This window comes from Euphorbia lathyris, chromosome 8 (genome assembly GCF_963576675.1).
Source record: "Euphorbia lathyris chromosome 8, ddEupLath1.1, whole genome shotgun sequence".
Taxonomy (NCBI): domain Eukaryota; kingdom Viridiplantae; phylum Streptophyta; class Magnoliopsida; order Malpighiales; family Euphorbiaceae; genus Euphorbia; species Euphorbia lathyris.
In genome coordinates this window covers 73,977,321-73,989,766 of record NC_088917.1, presented here as the reverse complement: position 1 = coordinate 73,989,766, position 12,446 = coordinate 73,977,321, and the positions used below count along the sequence as shown (strand labels likewise).

At 30.7% G+C, this 12,446-nt stretch overlaps 1 protein-coding gene across 2 annotated transcripts; it reads right to left on the bottom strand.

Annotated features, from left to right (window-relative positions):
- Positions 1–9,478: 9,478 nt before the first annotated feature.
- Positions 9,479–12,169, bottom strand: LOC136203792 (cocosin 1-like). 2 transcript variants are annotated; one of them, XM_065995021.1, is made up of 3 exons: positions 11,897–12,169; positions 10,509–10,895; positions 9,479–9,950 (listed from the first exon to the last, which is right to left on the bottom strand). In XM_065995021.1, exons 1-3 carry the CDS (start codon positions 11,924–11,926, stop codon positions 9,903–9,905), a joined length of 465 nt encoding a protein of 154 aa, XP_065851093.1. In that variant the 5' UTR covers positions 11,927–12,169; the 3' UTR covers positions 9,479–9,902. The 2 variants fall into 2 exon arrangements, with proteins under 2 accessions (XP_065851093.1, XP_065851091.1); XM_065995019.1 differs by lacking the exon at positions 11,897–12,169 and adding an exon at positions 11,229–11,380.
- Between the last annotated feature and the right edge of the window lie 277 nt (positions 12,170–12,446).

Here is a 12,446-nt window from a genome sequence, read left to right as displayed (position 1 = left end):
TTTTGGATCTAATTCAAACACAAAATAGAGATTTAACTGAGTTTGGTCTAGTTATTAGCGACATTAGAGATTTTCTTCTTTTTCACCCTAGGTTTAAGGTGACGTTTGTGTCAAGGTTAGCGAATGAAGCGGCTCATGCTCTAGCACGAAATGCTCGTTCCTTTGCTAATTCTTTTATTCATTGGTCTAGTCCTGTATTCGTTAGAGGTATCCTAATTCGGGATGCATCTTTTTTTTATTTATTCAATAAGGAGCGTAATTTTTTCATTAAAAAAAAACTTTAAATAGGTAGAACTACATGGCTTTGATTCCCGGTTTAAATATTAAAAGACGTTCGGGATACGTAGGAAGCTTGATAGAATTATCAAGTCCAAGCCAAATAATTAACTAAAACTTTAGGTAGTCCTAATAAATTTTTATATATTAGAAAATCGGTTTTCCTTTTAGACTTGATAACGTTCGTTATCATGTCTTCCGTTTATACCCGATGCCGTTTGGACTTTTAAATGTCTCGATAGTCCTTCAAACTTGTATAAAATATTTAATTAGTCTTTTGAATTTATATAAAATATAATCTATTATTCACTCAGTTGTAAAAAAAAAGCAAGTAAAATGTGGGAGATATATTACATGTGTTTTAAAAGAAGTAAAACGACCAAGGTCGAAGTATGCGATTCTAATATTACGGAAGACAAGTTTTACACTTGAGCAAGTAAGAACTTCATTTTAATCTATTCTATGAATTATGTAATAACATTTTAAAGTGCGTGCAACACATTTTTCGAATGCAACTGTTTTTATAACTAAGTGATTAATTGATTACATTTTACGCAAATTTAGAAGGCTAACTGAACATTTTATACAAATTGAGTGGATTATCGGGACACTTTGAAAGTTCAAGGATAAATCAAACTTTTTATACAAGTTCAGAGAGAACTGATGCATTAAACGTTTAATTTTTATAGGTTAAAGTATAAGATCAAAATTTACCTTATCGTTTTTTTAAGAAGTTCAAATTTAACTTTAACATATTTAAGGGTGCAATTTCTAAACAATATCTATCTTCACCTAATAAAAAATTTAAACATATTTTTTTAGTAGACAATGAAGGTTCAAGGCCTAGGACAGGGAAGGAAGAAAGAGGAAAACAGAAAAAAAATTACACCCGAACGAATCTGCTAAACATTAACCCTCTCGCATCAGCAGAGAGATTTTTCTGAAGGCCTGCAGGATGTGCATCAAACTCATGATGATCCTCCAACCAGTCAGCAGCACGATTGCATTCTTCATAAACATGCATAAAGATAGTAGTCCAATCTCTCTTTCGGAGCTCCTGGCATCGGGTAATCAACCATACATAGGGTGATGGAGGTCCATCACACCAGTCAGAAGCTGCAGTACAACCTTTGAATCAAGCACCACAACCACCTTCCGGAATGCCTGGGAGCTACCATCTAATCCATATACATCAATGATCTATAGCTGGAGATGTTAAGCCCAGCAATCGTGCTTACTGAAATTCTGCACATAGACGTTTAACAACCTCAAGCCGATTAGACGGACAAGCCTTCCCTTCAAACATCAACGCATTCCTCCACCTCCATAGCCACCATACTCCGAAAAGAGAAGAGCAACAACCACCAATATCCCTGAACTAGAGTGAAGTTATCAATGTTCAGTCATATCCAGTCCGACGGGCTCGTTGAGAAGAAAGCCATTCAAGACCGCTACGGAAGGAGTTGGTTCCAAAATATTCGAGCTATAGGAGAGTCTCTCAGTAGGTGCAATTAAGTTTCCACCTCCAGCCAGCAGCCACAGTTCATCTCCCCTGTTAGATAACATCAAACCGATTTTTTGATTACACAACAATCCCCCATTCAGTATAATCCAAATGAAGCACTTTATTTTTTTAGGAACCTTAATCCTCCACAATCGAGCCTAGTTGTTCGAATCGGTGGCCCCAACTGCTGTTCCATCAAAGATTTAAATATGCTAATTTTCTTTTAATAAGTATTTTTGTAGAGAAATAATTTATTATTTTCTACATTTTTACTTAACACATTATTTATTCTTCGTGTTTTAATAATATATGGTTTGGTCCTTAACTTTCATTCTATTCAACAGTTTAGTCTCTCAAATATTTGAATAATTAAACATTTTAGTCATTCTATAAAGGATTAAACTGTTTAATAAAATAAAAATTGAGGACAAAACAATATATTATTAAAATATGAAAACTAAATAGTATATTAGGTAAAAATATATGGAGTAATAAATTATTTTTCCATATTAAACCTTTGATCATTGATTTTGTTATGGGTCATGTCCTTATTTAACTTTTCCGTCGAGTTTGGACTGCATATATCGCTAGGGTGATTCAGTTTGTTGACATTGACAAATAAAAATAAGAGTTTCTTGACTATAAGAGATAAAAAGCAAAAAGTAAAAAGAAATTATACAAATTAATTTTCAGTAGGTTCTTCCAAACTTGATCTTTTCCTCTCTAATTTTGCGATTTCCAATATCAGAATTGCCAAATCGATCTTCTGCCCTAACACCAATATCCATTTCCAACAGGTTCTTCCAAACTCGATTTCCAGCTTAGAAAAATCTACTGGAAATCGATTTCTGTAATTTATTTTTACTTTTTATTCTCCACCCTAATCAAGAAATTTATTTTTTTTATTTGTCCACATGGAAGTAAAAATTTCCACGATAGCAAACTGAACCCCTTAACGGCGTTTATCATCCAAACTCGATGGAAAAGTTAAATAATGGTTGAATCCATAACAAAATCAATGATCAATGACTTAATTTGAAAAAATAATTGATCATAGGACTTGATCCTTAAAACAGATAAAATTCAGAAGCTTAATTATATATATATATATATTTTTGCCTTTGTTATTTTTATTATTATTATTATTATTATTATTATTAGCGACTTGAATATCACCACTAATATTTTTTGAAAGGGAATATCACCACTAATTAAAATTAGTTTGGATGATAATAATTACTAAAAAGAAAAGAAGTTAAATATAGTTCAGCCTAACTTCGAAATGATTTTGTTCAAACTTTAATCATTTTACAATTTTATTTTCATTAAAATGAAAACTCAATTTAGAATTTTCTCAAAAAAAAAAAAAACAAAAAAAACTATATTTAAAATGAATAAAATTGAGGGATAATTCTAAAATAACTTATGTCATTTTGTTGATTCGCAGATGAGTGTCTGTACGTTTTTCTTATTATAAAAAAAACGTCTGATGTTCTCGTTCATTTGTAAAATTAAGGATTTTTAGATTGACATTGTCAATTTGACCGTTGATGATCTCAAACAAAAAATCCAACAATTAAATTTTTTTTTGAAAGCATGCAAGAATTAAGTTTATTTAGTATCATATTTATCATGAAACCATATTTTTTATTTTTCAAAATCATCATTTTTGGAGTTTTCTCTTTCTAAAGATTAACTTTCTCTCTCTTAACCAAACAACACTTAAGTGATCTCAAAACTAAAAAACCAAAAATTGATAGAATATCATCAAAACTAGATTTAACGGTAAATGATCAAATTCATTTGGTTATTAAGATATATGTGTGCGCACTACTGTTTTTTTTTCTAAATACGCACTACTGTTTACTTTATATAATCTATTTTTTATATATATTTTTAACCGAATATATCTTAGCTTTCAGGACAACTATAGTAAAATACAAAATGACCATGTTACTCTGTTATTTTCTATCTGTCTTTTTATACAAAATACAACGGTTAAAAATCTAAAATAAATAGACAGAATGATCAAAAGGTTAATATTGACAAAAGATAAAGATCTTATAAAGTGTTATTCAAGGACTAAACAATATGTTAGATAAAAAGTGTGGGACTAATAAATGATTTACCCTAATATATATATATAATAAGGGTATTTTGAGAAATCTAATATAAAAGTATTTAGTTTGGTAAAATGTAGTATAATAGATCTAAATATGTAAAGCAATCTATCAATTACGTCAATTTTGTAATTTATACTAAAAAGACCATGTAATTGTCTCTATTAGCAAAAGAAAAAAAAATGAAAATACTATTTAATTTTTCTAATCCACTAGAAAAATTTAAACTGTTAGATGTTTGTTTTTAGATTATTTTAGAAACATAAAGTCACATTTTCCTAATTTCTTGAGAGTCTACTTAATTTAATGAAACTGAATTGAAAGATATCACTTTTTTTTAAAGGATAAGGTGTAAAAATACTTTTAATGTTTACCGCAGGGAGCAATTTCACTTCTAACATCTAAAATGGTACAATTTTAACTTTAATACTGGCATCCAAGAGAAATTTTATCTCTAACATTGTCAAGTTTGGTCAATTTAAAAAATAATTCATCAAACTGTCTTCTCAGTCATGAATTGTGTTATCTACACTTCACATCTGAGTCATTTTATCACTCATTAGTAACAGATCATAAACATATGATTAGACGTGAAAAAAATTAAAAATAAAAATAAGAAATATATTGTCTTAAACATTGTTCCTTTTTATGGAAAGGGGTTAATGCAATTTTTTCCGAGTTCTGCTCTAGAATTGGTTGGTCGGTGGGCAATGGCAGATCTATTAGCTTTTGGAACGATACCTGGCTTGGGGGGAAGTCTTTATTATAGGAGTGTTTCTCTCCTCCGCCAATGGAGATCCGTCACTAGAGTATTGCAGATGTGGTGGACTCTGAGGGAGACTGGATTTGGTCAAAATTTGAGGCTTTCCTTAAACTGGAATCTCTCCTGAAGATCTGGGGGGTTAAAGTGAGCAGTGAGGAGAATGATAAGGATAGGCATTGCTGGTCCCATACAAATAACGAGGCTTTCTCTTGTAAATCCGCTTTTGAGGCTTTTTATATAAACTCGGATTCTCCGCCTTCAGCTGTTTGGAAGAGCATTTGGGCCTTGAAGGTCCCCTATCGTATTAGGAGTTTCCTTTGGTTTGGGGCTAAAGACAAGTTGCTCACTAACGTGGAAAGGAAAAGACGCCACTTAGTTGAAGCTGATACCTGCAGTAGATGCAAAGGTCAGGCTGAGACTATCTGCCATACTCTTAGAGACTATGAGCAGAGCACTAAGGTGTGGAGGGAAGTTCTTCCGGGTTATTTGCTGCCTAATTTCTTGGCCTACCCTGGTCAAGATTGGTTCATTGATGGAGTTAAAGGGTTGGTTTTACCTGAACTTGAGCATGGTGCCATTCTCTTTGCTGTTGTTTGTCACCAGCTGTGGCAGTGGAGGAATGCGGATATCTTTGGAGAAGGAGCATCTACCTTTCCTAATTTACATGGTTTTTTTTCTAAAAAGATTAATACGATTATTGAAAGCTTTAAAGAGGAGGGTTTACCTCTTGCTAGCCAAAAGAAGGTGGTCCAGTTATTGGGTTGGAGCAAACCCGGGGAAGGGGCTGTGAAGTTAAATACCGATGGCTCCTGTCTTTCGGATGGTAGGATCGCGGCTGGTGGAGTCCTGAGAGACGCTGGAGGTGCTTGGGTGTCTGGCTTTGCTCAGAACCTTGGAGTGGGTTCTTCTTTCACTGCTGAGCTCTAGGGAATTTTCTCTGGACTTAGGCTAGCTAAGAACCTGGGGTTAAAAAGGTTGATGATGGAATCTGACAACCTTGAAGCTGTTAAAAGTATCTCTGATAATAAGACCAGCTGTTTAGGCAGCCAAAACTTATTAAGAGGGATCAAAAGATTATGTTCCTCCTTCGATACCATCAATTTTGGGCATGTCTTCAGAGAGCAGAACAGGGTTGCTGACCGCCTTGCTGCTGAGGGCCAGAAGAAGATGCTTGGTGTCTCTACCTTCCCGTCGCCTCCGGGCTTCCTGTCTTCTTTGCTGTCTGATGATCTGGTTGGGGTTAGCTTTCCCAGGCTAATCCCGAGTTAAGTTTTTTTTGTGGGTTTTGTTTTTTCTTTCCTTTGCCTACCAAAAAAAAATATATTAATTTCAAATTCTATTATTAAATCACACAAAAAATGATTTTTTTTAAAAGCAAACTGATATGCAATTGATGCAGAATAAAGAACAAAATATCTGTATTTTATAATAATATCTGAAATTAATTCAACTTGATAACATTAGATGTAAAACTATTCTTGACTGCCAAAGTTAGAGGTAAAATCACACTATTTTAAATATTAGAGGTAAAATTTTATCCTAAACTTTAGGGTATTTTGCTTTTTTTTTTTTTATAATCTCACTCAAATAAAATGAAAACTTTGGGATAAAATGTGCCACCCACTCAAGTCCAGGTCAACTTGTGCAATTTATACATCAAACACTTTTGGGTAAATTACACTCATGGTCACTCAACTTTCTCCTCACTGACATTGTAGTCATTCAACTTCAAAATCTAACATAAAAATAATTCAATTTTATATTTATTAACATAAAAAGCATTTAACTTTACATTTACTAGCATAAAAATCGTTTAACTTCATATTTACTAATAGCATGGCAACTTGTAAAAGTAAATAACCTTAAAATTACTGTTTGCAATCTCAAAATGGAAAAGTTCAATAATTAAAGTTGTTTAAAAATACGTTTTCGATGGAAATATTTTTTAAAATTTCAAATCACCATTTTCAGATATTTCTCTATTTTAACCAAAAAAACATCGCAATGACATCAAAACTAAAAAAATTTCTAAAATTAAAATGGTTTCTAGAATCAAGATTGTTTCTAGAATTAAAATTAAAAAAAAAATGGTTCAAGAGCCCAGATGCCCAATAAAATATCCAATCAGCAAAGGGTAAAAAGGCCAAGAGAAAATTACCAAAAATATCATATTTTTGCTAAATATGGTTATTCTTTTCTATATAATACTATCTCCGTTTCATATTACATGACTTTCTAGAGATTATTTTTTGTTTCATATTACATGTCATTTTATATGATCAGTACACGTTAAGTCATTTTTTTTTCTGCTATAAAACGCGGGTTTACGGAAATTAATTAAAATAATGGACTTATTATAGAATAAATAAATATTGAAATCAATAAATAAAGGGCAACAACGTCTTTTTTTTCCAATATCCTTATATACAACTTTCTAAAATGACATGTAATATGAAACGGAAGGAGTACCATTTTTTGTTTATATTTCTTTTATTATCATAAGTGCGGGTTAGTATCAAATGAGTAAGTTTTAAACTAATTTTTTTTTGTAATATAACCGTGTCAATCTAGTCGAGCTAGTATCGATTTTGTATCATGTTTTTGAGTCAGAGTCATGTATAATTTTATTATATACCTATATATTAATGATGATATTTAAAAATATAGCTGAAGTGATATTAAATGTTTTAAATCATTTTTTTGTTTAATATGTTAACCATGACAATCCAAAAGTCTGTTAATATCATGGTAGATTCATGTGATGTCATTACAAGTCACGCTTAATTTTACTGTCTCTACTATAAGGATGTCATCTAAAAATATGAAAGATTGAAGTGGTGTTTGCATATAATACTTAGTAATTCTATTACACTTACTAAAAATATGAGAAAATATTATAATACTTTTAAATATTATCATCGTTTCATTTCGTATCATTTTCGAGTTAGTAGATTAACACTTACTCAATAAAAAATTTTGGTGTCAATCTAAAAGTTGTCAATTACCTACTAAGCTAAATCCAAACTATAAAACATATCAATTTTGTATCGTATAATCGAGTCATGTGTAAATGTGTCACTTTTAAGGTCTCGTTTGTTTGCCAGAAAATATTGCATAAGAAAATAAATTCTTGATTTTTCAGTGTTTATTTGCTTAGAAAAATAAGTAAATGGTAAATTTTAGGTAAGCCAACAGAAAAATTTAGGCATCATAAAGGTACAAAAACACCCTAACATTGACAATTATGAGTAATTTTACCCCTAATGTCTAAAATGGTATACTTTTATCTCTAACGTTGGCAGCCAAAAGCAATTTTACCTCTAATGTTAGCAAACTGGAGCAATTCCAAATATTATTATACAAGACATATATTTTCTTTATTATTCTGCATACGTTGCCTCTCAATTGGTTCTAGAAACAAGATTTCACAATAATGATTTTATAATAGAATTGGAGATTAATATTTTAAAATTCGGTGAAATATTTTGTCCAAGTCATGCAAAATACAATTTATTTTTTAAAAATTCAAGTCTATTCATATGGTTGTGATATGCTATTAATGAGTGATAAAATGATGCACATGTGAAGTTATAAATGACATGATTTATAACTGATAAGATATTTGGATGAATTATTTCTCAAATTAACCAAACTTGTCAACGTTGTGGGTAAATTTGCCTTTTGCTACAAACGTTAAAGGTAAAATCGCTTCTGGCTATCAACATTAGGAGTATTTTTGCACATTTTTCCAAATTGTTCTTAGTTTTCTCTTGAACCTTAATTAATAATATATATAAAATTGTCATATCCATGTCGTACCCGTATCGGTGCTTCATAGCTTCTAACCAAACAACACATAAATGATTTCAAAACTAAAAAGATAAAAATTGATAGAATATCATCAATTATTGAAATTTTCTATCTTAAAATTATCAACGATCAAATTGGCAGTGTAATCTAAAAATTATTGGTTTTGCAAATGAGTGTGAATCTCAATCATATTTTTTCAATAAAAAAAAACAAATGCGTTAATTTGCAAACCAACGAAAAGACAAATGTTATTTTTAGAATTATTCCTAAAATTAAAGCTTAATCGTGGATTTTATTTTAGCTATTTAGTTTGAGGTAATTAGTTATTGTTTGGTTAGGAGAGAGAAATATATGGTGTACATAGAAATATATGAAAATTGTGTTTTTAGTTTACCCCCTCAACTCATCGAATATTCTATTTACCCCCTTAACTCCATAAAAGTGGTATTTCTCACTACTTATGATCTTATTTACCCTCTTAACTCCATAAAAATGGTATTTCTTATCTCTTTATAGTAGTAAAAAAAGTTGAAAAGAGAAAGAACGAATAAAGAATACAAATAACAAGAACATTAATATAAACAAATTAAATACATTATATGTAAGGATAATGTACCAAAATAGGCCTATGATTTTTGGGGAAGTATCAATTTAGGTTCCACTTACAAAATAGCATAAATATAGGTTTAACGTTTAAAAAAAGTTATCAATTTAGGCTTCGATAACAGATTGTAAGGGGTGAAAAATACCATTTTTATGGAGTTAAGGGGGTAAATAGAACATTCTATGAGTTGGGGGGATAAACGGACAAGTTGAGGGGGTGAGAAATACCACTTTTATGAAGTTAAGGGGGTAAATAGGACATTCGATGAGTTGAGGAGATAAAATGACCAATTTAAACAAGTTAAGGGGGCTGGGGAAGCATTAGGCCTATAATTTAAGAAAATCTGACACGAAAAAGACAAAACCTACATTAAGCAAAAGGTTATCTGCCTTTCTCTTCGCAAAATATAATTCATATTAAGAATTTTTATTTATTACAACATCAAGTAAACACTCGACATTAGTCTATATCATTTCCAATATTAGTCATAATTAATATTATGCCTTCATCTTCAGATATATTATGGTATGATTTTAACTAAGGATGTATCAATCCTTCCTAACTTCACCTTCTTTGCCTCTTCCTTGTTAATTTCAAATGCATTTGTAAGAACCTCCAATGGCAAGCAATTAATGACTGAGTTTCGACCAGTAAGCTCAGAGGTAATTGGGTTACCGTTGGTCTTGAAGGTAAAGTATTTGAATCTCTCGCTCTTTGCTTGTTCCGCCATCAAAAAGCTATGCGGCACAAGGAGCAGTTGTCCTTCCTTAACACATTCTTTCCATTGTCATCCACTACTTGAATATGGCCTTTACCCTTCACCACCTAAATTGCGCTATAACCATTTTCCCAATGGGGTAATCTCATAACATCCTGCAAATTATCATATACAATTTTATAGTCAATTCAACTCTAATAATTAAAGGAAAAGACATCATGAATCCCTGGTATTTTAATTTTTTTATAAGCTCTTTATTAACATAGTTAGAACCTCTTAGACCAAATGGTCGAAGGTTCAAATCCTCGAAATTCCATTTGTTAAAAGTATGATAAATTTACTTCTTGGTAGAAGTATGTGACTCATTTTATCCACGCCTGAAATTTCAATTTTTTTTAAATGAAATTGTACAGTTTTGCTAAAGTTGCATCATAAATATGAAATATTATTTTCAAACTGTTAAAAATGTAATTTCAAATATACTAAATTTTGATATTTACCGTTAATGTTTTTAATAAATAGAGACTTAATTTATGCAATTATATTTTATTGATGGTTAATCGTATTGAAATAAAAGAATAATAATTTTGATAAAAAAAATGTGAATCCTTAGATTTTGTTTTTTCATCGGTTGCTCCTAAACTATGTCCTCAAATACGCCAAAAATAGTCCATAAACAGTTAGGTCCAAAACCATAATAGAAATTTTCTCACCTTTAGAAGAAGGGTGTAAGTAACATTGAGTTGGCTCGACTCAAGAATAGGGAGTTGGTGGACGTCGATGGTTGTCAATTGCCCAACTCCTGGGATGAAAAGATCTGCCATTGAAGGATCAGAGATTTTTGCTATCCTCGTGTTAATATTGCATAAAGACTCATCATTGACATTGTAGGGACCTTTTCGCTCTTGTTTTGGACATGGTGGAGTAGTTGGTGAACTGGATAAATGAAATCCACCACCAGTCATATATTCGGTGCTACCCCTAAGGTCAATCTGCCTTTGAAGTTTCGTAGCCAACTCATGAGTAACGTTGAAAGCTTTAGTGATAAACTTTGAAGAAAATCCGGCTAAGATATTTGTGAGACCTCCTAGGAAGAATATCTATAACACATGGAAAAAAAAAGTAAGTCAACCTTTTCTACTTTTAAGGAATATTATATATTTAGATATAATAATTTTTCTTCGTAACTTATAAGATTCTTTAAATATATATCAGATTTTATATGTATTTTTTTTCTTCAGTATTTCACAATGTATAAACTAACTCTGTGACCAATTAAAATAAACATTTTTTAATAGTTAAAATAATTCAAAAACAAAATATAAAAATACAAAAGTTATTCTAAAACGATGAGAATCTTTGTTTATATAGGTGTTCTTTAAATTATTTATCTTAGTGATAATTTGTAAATTTTATATATTATTGTTTCTTACTCGGAAAGGGTCAGTGTTGGAGATGCGAGAGATACCAACGATAATCAAACTCTCATTTCCATCATTATTGATAAAAAAGGTTTCTCCAGCACGAGAAAAAAACATGTCACCACTGTGAACACGAAGAATCTAGTGACACTTATTTTTCTCACCATCTAATTCTTGAGAGCATTCGGGAATTATCAGACCAAATATCACATTGCCTGTATATCCAAAAATACAATATTTATGACAAGTAAGAGACATTTATTAAATACTAAATTTGGTATTTAAATTTGACTTGTCCAACTATATTGGATTTTACACATTAATATAGTTTACTCATAATGAGTAAATCACAAATTTGTAATTTAAATAATCGACCAATTTATACTATTGAATAAAATAAAATTTAATAAGAACTTTATAATGCAGTATTTGAAATATTGAAACTAAACAATTGAATAAAATAAAATTTAATAAGAATTTTAAAATGTAGTATTTCAAATATTGAAATTAAACAATGTTTTTTAATCCAATGTACAAAATAACACTATTTTAGCTTCAATATTCATAAAATGGTACCAATTTAGTCTTGAATAACCAACTTGGCGACTCAACGTTTGTTCAGGCTAAACTCAGACTTTTCCAAAAATGTTAAAACTAATTTGATATATTAATTTAATAACCTTGAACGATGTAATCCAGTCGATCAACATTGGTGTGAAATGGGAATGTTCGGCGATTGGGTTGAAGGGTGTATCGATAAACCCGTACACCAGCACATTGAAAGTAGTCGATGTTTGGATCCCAGAGTTCGATAGAACCAACTACTAAAGGAGTATTCGTACTAGGTTCCCTCGCAAAGAGACGAGGGATTACTTGGCAATTAGTATTAGAACTAATAGCTATGCGGCTAAAAAGAAGGAGAAGAAGAAGAAGACCGAGAGAAGAAACATAATTAGCCATGATTTTGGAACTTGGATATGATAATTAAACCATAATTAAGTATTTATACAACATCTCATAAAGCTATAATTAAATCATAATTAAGTATGTGGGACATTGTAATTAAATGAGACTTTCTAAATTATTATTTGTTTTCAATAGGATGGAGGAGTTTCATCATCATTAGTAAACCATAATGTTTAAAACAATTCATATAAATAGCAACTTATTATTTATACGCATCAAGACAATACTATACTCTCAGGGGTCGTTTGTTCCCCTATGAATCTT

Excerpts from the sequence above, each read along its gene's own strand:
- LOC136203792 (XM_065995019.1), bottom strand. The coding sequence starts at position 11,333 with ATGTTTTTTTCTCGTGCTGGAGAAACCTTTTTTATCAATAATGATGGA. Across the intron at positions 10,896-11,228 it reads CCAACACTGACCCTTTCCGA|ATATTCTTCCTAGGAGGTCT; the intron begins GTAAGAAACAAT and ends CATGTGTTATAG. Across the intron at positions 9,951-10,508 it reads CTTACACCCTTCTTCTAAAG|GATGTTATGAGATTACCCCA; the intron begins GTGAGAAAATTT and ends GATAATTTGCAG.